This window comes from Balaenoptera physalus (assembly GCF_965194825.1).
Source record: "Balaenoptera physalus genome assembly, chromosome: 13".
In the NCBI taxonomy this organism is placed as follows: Eukaryota; Metazoa; Chordata; class Mammalia; order Artiodactyla; family Balaenopteridae; genus Balaenoptera; species Balaenoptera physalus.
This window is the reverse complement of record NC_138892.1, coordinates 65,392,208-65,402,719: the sequence shown is the minus strand read 5'-3', so window position 1 is coordinate 65,402,719 and position 10,512 is coordinate 65,392,208. Positions and strand designations below refer to the sequence as shown.

At 52.2% G+C, this 10,512-nt stretch overlaps 1 protein-coding gene across 2 annotated transcripts; it reads right to left on the bottom strand.

Moving 5' to 3' along the window:
* Positions 1-620: 620 nt before the first annotated feature.
* Positions 621-10,090, bottom strand: WNT10B (Wnt family member 10B). 2 transcript variants are annotated; one of them, XM_082421453.1, is made up of 6 exons: positions 9,928-10,090; positions 8,882-9,001; positions 8,497-8,759; positions 6,360-6,733; positions 5,290-5,740; positions 621-3,668 (listed from the first exon to the last, which is right to left on the bottom strand). In XM_082421453.1, exons 2-6 carry the CDS (start codon positions 8,953-8,955, stop codon positions 3,655-3,657), a joined length of 1,176 nt encoding a protein of 391 aa, XP_082277579.1. In that variant the 5' UTR covers positions 8,956-9,001; positions 9,928-10,090; the 3' UTR covers positions 621-3,654. The 2 variants fall into 2 exon arrangements, with proteins under 2 accessions (XP_082277579.1, XP_082277580.1); XM_082421454.1 differs by having other exon boundaries at positions 621-5,740.
* Between the last annotated feature and the right edge of the window lie 422 nt (positions 10,091-10,512).

The window sequence follows — 10,512 nt, the reverse complement described above, 5'->3', positions numbered from 1 at the left end:
CACCTAACCTACCGAACATAGTAGCTTAGCCTAGCCTGCCTTAAACATGTTCAGAACACTTACATTAGTCTACAATTGGGCAAAATAATCTAACACAAAGCCTATTTTATAATAAAGTGTTGAATATCTTATGTAATCTATTGAATACTATACTATACTGAAAGTGGAAAACAGAATGCTTTTATGGGCACAGAATGGTTGTAAGTGTATCAGTTGTTTACCCTTGTGATAGCATGGCTGACTGGGAGCTGCAACTCACTGCCACTGCCTAGCATCACAACAGAACATCATATAGCCTGGGAAAAGATCAAAATTCAAAATTAATTTACAGTTTCTACTCGAGGCATATCACTTTTGCACCATCATAAAGTAAAAAAATCATAAGTTGAACCATTGTAAGTTGGGACCATCTGTATAAGGGAACACGTGGCTCTTCCCTAAAGCTTGAGCCAAAATTGTTGCTTTTTTAATTTGTTTTTGGTTTTGGTTTTTTTTACCTTGTTTCTTGTCTCCTTCCAAGAAGAACTAGACTGGTAGATAGCTACACTCTGTCTACCCCTTATCCCCATCAATCCCTGGTGTATGAATTCACCAGTCCCTTCCTCTTATTCCAGTTTGGGTTTTTTTTGTTTTAAAGTCTTTATTGACTTTGTTACAATATTGTCTTGTATTGACTCTGTTACAATATTGCTTTGTTACAACATTGTTTTATGTTTTGGTTTTTTGGCCGCAAAGCATGTGGGATCTTAGCTCCCCAACCAGGGATGGAACCCACACCCCCTGCATTGGAAGACAAAATCTTAACCACTGGACCGCCAGGGAAGTACCCCCAGTTTGTTTTCTCTCTTATTTTAACCTGAAGAATAACACAACCCTAGAATGTGAAGTCAAGAGGCCCTTAATTTAAGATGGTGAAGGATGAGTGATAACCTACATGAGAAAAGAATCCAAAAAAGAATGCATATATGTATATGTATAACTGAATCAATTTGCTGTACACCTGAAACTAATACAACATTGTAAATCAACTATACTCCAATAAAATTAAGATACTATTTAAAAACAGAAAAAGGATGGTGAAGGATGATTGAAAACAAACTTATGGTTACCAAAGGGGAAATGTGTGGGGCGGGCGGATAAATCAGGAGCTTGGGATTAGCATACAGACACTACTATATATTTTTTTAAATAAATTTATTTATTTTATTTATTTTTGGCTGCATTGGGTCTTCGTTGCTGCAAGTGGGCTGTCTCTAGTTGTGGTGAGCGGGGGCTACTCTTCGTTGCGGTGCGCGTGCTTCTCATTGTGGTGGCTTCTCTTGTTGCAGAGCACAAGCTCTAGGCGCGTGGGCTTCAGTAGTTGTGGCACACGGGCTCCATAGTTGTGGCTCGCGGGCTCTAGAGCGCAGGCTCAGTAGTTGTGGCGCACGGGCTTAGCTGCTCCGTGGCATGTGGGATCTTCCTGGACCAGGGATTGAACCTGTGTCCCCTGCCTTGGCAGGCGGATTCTTAACAACTGCACCACCAGGGGAGTCCCCACACTACTATATGTAAGATAGGTAACCAACAAGGACTTAATGTATAGCATAGGGAACTCTACTCAATATTCTGTGATAACCTATATGAGAAAAGAATCTGAAAAATAATGAATATATGTATACATATAACTGAATCACTTTGCTGTACACTTGAAACTAACACAACAGTGTAAATCAACTATACTCCAATAAAAGAAAAGAAAAGATGGTGAAGGGTGAGATGGATAACAAGGATCATGCTTATAGCAAAGAGAGTTGTATCCATCCTGGGTTATTGCCATTAAGGGCCTTTGCCCTCCTAAGCTCTCTGTTTTAAATGGCAGAAGACTCCTCCAGTGTTATTACAGACTCCTAGAGTGGGCCCTGTGATACCTCCACATGATTACTCTTTTCACTTCTTTTCCTAGAATTTTCTAGGCACACCCCACCAGGTTATGCCCACACACTGATCACCAAAATTATGCTTTGCCACTGCCCTTGCTAGTGCCTCAACCATACCAACATGCCTTGTGGGACTCTGACAGGAGGTGACACCTGTCAATGTTCCTGCCGAAGTCTTCAGATCCTCTCAAGGTTGGGTCCGGGTGTGACAGAAGGATGGAAATGGTGACAGTCTAGTATGGTTAGCAGCAAGTATCATGAATTTGAGTCAGAACTGTTGAATGGAACTGGAGAATCTCCCAGCCCTTCTATCCTTCACCGTCTAGAGTCTGGAGAGGAAAGTGTCTGTTGCAGCATTACTGGGCACTTCCCATGGAGCAAAGAGGAGCACAGACAGGAGGGGTGCTGCTCATCTGGCAATAAGCCAGCCAATACCACTCCCCAGCTCCCCAGCCACTTGAAAAGCTAAGGGAAGAAGAGCTCTGTCCAGAGCTGAAGGAGGCCAAGAGGCCTGACTTACAGCTCATCAGTCTTTCTCCCTCCCTCTGGCTGCCATTGGCGCTAACTAAAGCTGAAATTTTAGCCACCCGCTCTGTGGGTTGCACACTCCCACTCCCGTCACTGACCCCAGGCCTGGGCCTGAGCCCAGAGCGTGTGCCGGGAGCAGGGGTGGGGAGGGGGGTGTTGGCCTTGCTGACAAAATCCATTTGGAATTTCTCAAGGTTGTGGTTTGGGGCTTAAGTTTGCCACAGAGTGTGTCTGACGAAAGAAGAGAGAACGCTAGAAAGAGAAAGGGAGCCAAAGAGAGCACAGAGGAAGGAAATAGGGGAAAAACTGAAATATTCCTGCTGTGATTTCATTGGACATTCTCCTCCCTCTTCCTGAGTGTGAGAAATTCCCATTCTGGCTATTCCTTATCATTATTCTCTCATATCCTGTGTGTATTCTAGCTGCATCCCTCTCTCCCCAACTATCCCATACATATGTTAGGCTCAGTCAGTGCCTAAAGCCTACCTCCATCTAATTTCCAAATCAAGAATTCTCAGTGCACAAGCAGAAATTCAGGACATAAAGTTTTGCCATAAACTACTGCCCTAAACCAACACCCCTTGTGGTTCTTGCTACCGTCATTTCACCTGATTTTGAGGGTAATTTGGGTAGCAGATATAGCTATTGCCTAGAGGAGTGAAAAGGACTATTTCTACATCCCCTAGCCAAGGAGATGACCTGATAGAGTCAGCGTCTTGCAACTCCATAAATATTGTTATTTGTAAAGTTCTAAATTTGTGATGCAGATTCCTTTTCTGAATTGAAAGATAATTGTTTATTTTCTTTTCTTTTTTTAATAAATTTATTTATTGCATTTATTTATTTATTTATTTATTTTTAAATTTTTGGCTGCGTTGGGTCTTCGTTGCTGCGCACGGGCTTTCTCTAGTTGCGGCGAGCGGGGGTTACTCTTCGTTGTGGTGTGCAGGCTTCTCATTGTGGTGGCTTCTCTTGTTGCGGAGCGGAGCACAGGCTCTAGGCGCGCAGGCTTCAGTAGTTGTGGCATGCAGGCTCAGTAGTTGTGGCTTGCGGGCTCTAGAGCGCAGGCTAAGTAGCTGTGGTGCACGGGCTTAGTTGCTCCGTGGCACGTGGGATCTTCCGGGACCAGGGATCGAACCCGTGTCCCCTGCATTGGCAGGTGGATTCTCAACCACTGTGCCACCAGGGAAGCCCTAATTGTTTGTTTTCAATGATACTGGGCTAGGAATAGAAAGAAATCGGAATTGAAATAAAAGAAATTCTGTTTTCTCTAGTTATGGTTATCTCCTGAAAGATAAAGGCATTGTTTTATTGAGATTAAATGCAGAAGAGCTCTGAATAAGGAAAGACAAACTACATAGGCAAATAATTCAGTGGGAGAGCATGCTGGTGTTTTTGGTTTCCAAAGTAAAAAACTCCAATTTTGAGCGTAGGAATCCTTTATATATGTTTCCCATTAGTCTTGCATCTATCTCCAAGTTCTCTGATTTGGATCCAGAGAGAAAAGAACCTGCCCTTTTGGGTCCAGGTTAAATGCTGGGACATCTTCAGGACATGAAAACCCCAGAAGGGAGGTGACCTCATGGTATGTAGGGTAGGGGTCGAAACAAACCACAGCCAGAGGACCAAATCTGGTCCCGCAGTCCATTTCTGTGAATTAAGTTTTATTGGACATAGCCATGCCCATTTGTTTATGTATGGTCTATGGCTGCTTTTGAGTAATTATGGCAGAGTTGAGTAGTTTCGACAAAGTCCGAAAGTCTAATGTATCTACCATCAAGCTCTTTACAGGGGAAAAAAAAAAAGCCAACCCCTGTTTTAGGGCAGTGACCAAGGCAAAATTTGGAGTTGAGGCACAGAGAATGTAAATAGGGCCTATGTTTACATCTCTAGTCCCTCACACCTAGAATTCCCCCCGCCCTGCCCAGGTTTTTCCACACTAAAAGTCGCCAGGTCACCTGAAGACCATCTGAAATCCTTTGTGGAACCAGGCATTATATACAAAAAGTCATTGAGTGTGGGAGGGTAGGAGAATTCACCCGTCAAAGAATCCAGGACTGGGATCCCAAATGTGGGTAGAAATATCACCATCTGTATTCACTGGTCCAGTAACTTAATTTATTTTTGTTACAAACAAGAACCAAGAACAAGTCTCAGTACAATAAATTATCCATTCCCACCCCCCCTGCTGAAGAAAGAAAAAGAGGCTCAGAGAATCTTAGGTAAAATTCTTCCTTTGGAGGGTTCCCTTTAACATCTGAATTGGGGGGGCAGCTTCCCTAAGGGCCTAGACAGACAACTTTCAGGGCTTTTGAGTGCCCTGTACTCTGTCCCTTCCCTAAGAAAAACCTCTCTACAACCATCTCCCATTACTCCCTAAGAGGGGGCCCAGGCTGCAGTAAAGGAGTCTGGGAACAGCAAATAGGAGTGAGTGGTCTCCTTCTGGATACAGGTCTTATGGCTCCACACAATGCCTGGGGCTATCCCTCAAAAGAAAAGAGTGGTCAAACTATAGGGACTCCCCAGCCAAAAGGAGTATGAATGAGAGTTAAAGGGACCCCAGGTTGGGTAGAGGGGGGCAATACAGTTCATTTCATCTTAGTCCATTCGGATGTTCAAGGAGCAGAAGAGGGTGACAGCTCCCCCTCAAGCCCTCCTACTGTGGGGGAGAAGGCCACACATCACAGACTCCACCTGACCCCTACCACCCCCAAAGCTGTTTCCAGGTAGATACTTTGAGCTTCCAGGGGCCAAGATTGACCCTGGACAGAAATCAGAGCAAAAGGCTGCAAAGGTGCCCCTCCCCTTCCCCAGCCCCTCAGTGAGGCGGACCCTCACTTACACACGTTGACCCACTCTGTGACCTTGCACTCATCACATAGCACGTAGCAGCACCAGTGGAAGCGGCAATGACAGCGCTCAACTCGTGTCTGCCGGAGCACGTTGTGGCCGCGGCCACAGCACAGGCTGCCACAGCCATCCAGCAGGCGGCTGGTCTTGTTGCAGGCCCGGCCCCGCGTGCCTGGGGAGCCCATGGTGGGGTCTCGCTCACAGAAGTCAGGAGACTTCTCAAAGTAGACCAGTTCTCCTGAGAGGCGACGGGGACGAAGGCGGGGTTGGAAGGCTCCAGAGTTGCGGTTGTGAGTATCAATGAAGATGGCCCGGCCCAGCCGCTCCCTCAAGGCTGCCCCTACCACCCGGAACTCTGGGGCTGACCTCCAGCACGTCTTGAACTGGCAGCTGCCTGATGTGCCATGGCACTTGCATTTCCGCTTCAGGTTTTCAGTTACCACCTAGAGCATCAGCAGGGAAGAGGTGAAAGGGGTGGGCAGCAAATGGACAGAGCACAGAGGCACAGGAGAGGGGAGGGAACAGAGGGCACAGAGGGACAAACAGAGGCAAGAATGACATGGAAACATCAGAAGAGAAAGGGCACTTCGAGGCTGGCTAATAGCCCAACTCCCTCATTTTATGGTTGGAGAACTGAAGCCGGAGCAGAGTGTAATTTGCCCATCTTCAATAACCAGCTGGCAACAGGACTCAGCTCCAGTTGTCCTGACTCCCAGTCCAGTGCTCTTTCCAGAGTGAGCACTGCTAAACCAGGGAGTCTAGCACCCCTAAGTTCTGTAGGGAAGACAGCTCTAATAATAGCTACCATGTAATGAGCACCTGCCAAGGACTAGGCACTATTCTGGGTGCTCTATTTGCTAGCTCACTCTTAATGACACTGTAAGGTAGGTATCATTAGACTTTTAACAGATGCAAAACTGAGGTTAAGTGACTTGCTCTGCTCCAGGCCACCCAGCTGGTGAGTGGCAATCACCCACCACATCCTCTTGCTATGCTGTGCCTCCCAAGATCTAGCCAGGCCTCGAAAGCTAGGGAGACGGAGGGCAAGTTGCGCGCACATACCTGACGCCCCACCCTGTTGTTGTGGATTCGCATTCGTGCCTGGATGTCCCGGGGAGCTTCCCTGGAATCCAAGAAATCCCGAGAGAACTTTTCTCCAAAGTCCATGTCATGGTTACAGCCACCCCATTCCCATGTGTCCTGGGGGCCAGGGCTGGGGCCTGAGCCAGGGCCCGGGCTGGGCAGGGAGTGGGGAAAACTCTTGCCCCGGGACAGTGCCTGCAGCTGCAGCAGTTTGGCCCTCAGCCGATCCTGCTCGCCACTGCCCTTCCAGCCGCAGCTGCAGCTCACCAGCTTGCCCAGGCTGCAGGCTGTGGCTACCGCATGCATGACCCCAGCAGCCAGCATGGAGAAGGAAAAAGCGCTCTCTCGGAAACCTGGGGATGAAAAGGTTATGATGGTAGGGGTAAGTCTGACAGGCAGCTGAGAGTAAGGAGGCCAAAGGAGATAAACAGCCACACTCCAATTCCAGAAACTCCTGACTCCTGATCCTGCCATTTACCAGCTGAGTAATTTGGGAGCAAGTCACACGGGAAGTAAGGGAACCGAAAGCACAGAGCCTCAGTTTCCTCATCTTTAAAGGGAGAGGATGGTTTGAGATCATCCCTGAGGCCCATTCTTGCTCTGTAAGTCTGGGATTTTCAGGTATGGATGAAAGAGCTAGCCTAAAGGGAAAGACCCCTGGGGTTGAGAGATGACTAAGAGAGAGTCCCTGAGGTCTTTGAAGATGTGTTCACTTAGTTCTACATCTGAAAGCCTTAGAAATTCCCCAGCCCTGCAGGTGGGGTGGAAGCAGAGTCCTTTGGTTGTGTGTGTGTGTGTGTGTGTGTGTGTGTGTGTGTGTGTAATTCAAGATTATTTTAATCAGCCTTTTAACCAACCTACCCTCCACCACTCCAACATCCCCAAAGTACGGGAGCTGTGGAGCTGTCCTTCCTTTTCCAGCTTCTAGTTTTATATTTGCCCATTAAGACTGCCCTTTATGTTTATCCTAACCTGCTATTACTCTATAAAACACTGGGAGAGGGAGAGAGGTGGGGGTGATTCTCCCTAAGGCCCTCTTAAAATGTTGGCTTCTTTGTTATGTTTTGGGGGTCACAGAGGCTCAGGATGACAAGCCTTTCCCGGGCTTAGATAGACACGCTTCTCATTTGGGCATCAAAGCCTTCGCCTACACCAGGCCCTGTGGAAATGGAGGGGGTCCCTCACTTCCTTCTAGGCAGGGGCTCTCTGGAGCCCTGACTGGATGAGAGACAGCACCTCTCTAGGGGCCAGGCCTCTCCCACCCCAGGATGCAGGGCTCCTGGCCCAGCCTCCTGATCCTCCAACCCCAACCCTCCAGGGAGGAAGCTGTTTGCACAAGTCTTGGGAATTCCCCTGAAGATGGCAGCTGCCTATTAACCCTGTGGTCCCCAAAGTATTGCCCCCACCCTTGGGCTGAGCCTGAGATGGATGTTTACTCCTCTAGGGAGTAAACTCGGGCATGGCCTGGCAAGAGACAGGGCTGCCTCTCAGACCAGGGCCCCCAGACCAGGCCCCGAAGTAACCTGTTCTCCACCCCTCCAGCCGCTCCTCACCTGCTCAGGTGAGAGCCACCTGGGGCCCTCACAGCACAGAGGAGGGGGACGCTCCCCGGCTTCAAAGCCATCAGGGTCTTTGTTCCCACCTCCTGCTCCTGGGAACCCCAGTAATTAGGGGAGTAGGTTTAACCCTTAAACGGTTGGGGGCGTCACCCCTCCCCCGCTGAGGCTCTGGGGACACCAGCCTGGGCTTGTCCCATGGAGAGGGAGGGACAGAAAACTGGGGGAGGGGAAGAAGGGGGGCATTTGAAGTTTCCAGGGCTGGGGGCATCTCTTGCTCGCAGGTGCAGCCCAGATCAGCTGGGCGGAGGCAGGAAAGGGGGGGCCCTAAGGTAGGGGAGCAGGGACCCAGCTGCCTTGCCGGCAGTGCGCAGGTGGAAGTCAGAAGCACGGGGCCCCAGACGGGTGGCCAGACCCTACTCCCTGCGCGGCTCCGGGGGGAATTCCCGGAGAGGCCCCTCCCGGAGTCGTGAACTCGTCCCTTCCCGCCTCCGCTCGCCTCGGCCTGTCCCCCGCCCCCCAGCCCCGGCGGCGGCGCAGACCCGCCCCGTCAGGCTCACCGCGCTTGAGGATGGCGCTGTGGTGCGGCAGGCGGCCGCCGCCCTCGAGCGCCGAGCAGTTCCAGCGCTGGTCACGCAGCTGGTGCTGACACTCGTGGACCGCGATGTGCAGGCCCTGAAGCGCGGACGCCGTCACGTCGGGGCTGCGCAGGCACAGGCCTAACTGCCGCTTGCTCAGGCCCGACAGCGTCAAGCATACGGTGTTGGCGGTCAGCGGCGGCTCGCCGGGCAGCTTCAGACCCAGAATCTCATTGCTTAGGGCCCTGGGAACCGAGAAGGCATTTGAGGGTCTGTGGTCCAGGCCTCGCGCCCCCTCTGACTCCTCCCGCCCCGCCTCTAGCCCAGGGCCTTCTCTCGTGGGCTGGGTGACAGGGGAACTGCTCACCGACTGCACAAAGCCAGGAACAGGAGACCCGCGAGGCCCGAGGGCGGAGGCCGCGGCCGCGGCTCCTCCCGCATGTCGAATCCCGGGCCCGAAGGCCCCGGTGGGCAGATCGATCAGGGCCTGCGGGACAGGGAGACTTAAGGATGGCTCCGGAATAGGGTGGCTCGCCTGGGCAACCAAAGAATGCCCAACTTCGGGCTCCTAACTCACCGGTGCCACCCCACCGACAGTTCTCACCCCCCTCAAACAAAACAATAAAGATCACGCCTTGATTCCCAGAGTACCTGGGCCCTGGAGGAAGTCCCTGCCTAGAAGCTGGGACTTACGCTAGTGCTCTGGAGCCGATCTCGCCAGACACAATGCCTGGCACACAGGCACACTCACGTGCAAAGAGATGTATAGACTCACAAACAGCTCTCCACTACCTTGGGAGCTCTCCACCGCTCCCTTTTCAAGGGCCCCAAGACTGGCTTCCCCTGCCCAGCACAGCTTCACCCTCTCACTGGGATGCTGGGCAGGATTGGGAGGGGGTTCCCCACCACCCCCAGCTGGCAGGGCGGGGGTGGGGGAGTGTCGCCTCCAGGTGCCGTCTAAGGCCAGCAGCTTCTCTGAAAAGGGTGGAGAAATGGGCTCCCCATCCCACTCTGCCCCCTTCAGCCCCAGTAGGGAGCGAGGGGAGGCTCCAGGTGCGGCAAAGTCAGGGAGGGGACCTTGGTTCCCTCCTGAAAGGGACCATGGAGCAAGCTGAGACCTCTTCTTCATCTGCCACCTTCCCTAACTACATGTTCCCCTCCTCCTAGCATCGCCCGTCTGGTCCCCGCCAGGTCCCCAGTCTCAGTCCCCACCCCTTTGCTCCCGTTCATTGCCCTCCAAATCTGGGGCCACTCCTTTATTTGCTGTGTCTTTATCTCTGGCGATATCCCCGGCTCTCTCCGCATCTCTGTGCCCCCGTGGGCGGATGCGTGTCTGTCTGTCTGACTGCCACTGTGCCTGTCTCGTCCCCGTGTGCGAGTCCCTGCCCTCCCTGCTTTCCCGGTCCCGATTACCTCCAGCTGCTCTGGTGCGGAGTCCGCCACCGGCGCGGTTGGGTAGCCTGGGCTCGGGCTGTTCAAACCGTGGGGAGACTGCGTCGGGTTCTGCCCCCTCGGCAGAGCCGCATTCTTCCAGGGCAGGGCCACTCCTCTTCGCCGCTTCCCCAGCGCCGCCGCGGCCGCCGGGAGGAAGGGAGGGAGGAAGGGAGGGAGTGATCGAGAAAGCTAGCAGGCGGGCGAGCAAAGAACTGGGGGCTCTGGCTCTACTCGCGCCGAGCTCACCGGCGGCTCTGCCGCGGCTGACAGAGCTGCGGCCCCTCCCCGAGCCCGGGGCATCCCCACCCCACTCCTCGCACCCCCCGCCATGACCCGGGGAGCCCAGCCGCTCCCCCTCCTCCCAGCGAACACACACACCCTCTCCCCCGACGCCTGGGTTCAGGCTTGGCCCCGCTGAAGGGGGAGGTGGTCAGAGTTCCGCTCACCTGCTCTGGGACCGCCCAGGCTGCAAGGAGGGTGCAGTGACCCAGTCTAGGGAGCCAGGACCCTGGTCCCAAGTGGTCATTTCTCTTTGCCTCAGTTTCCCCACTGATAGCTGGATGG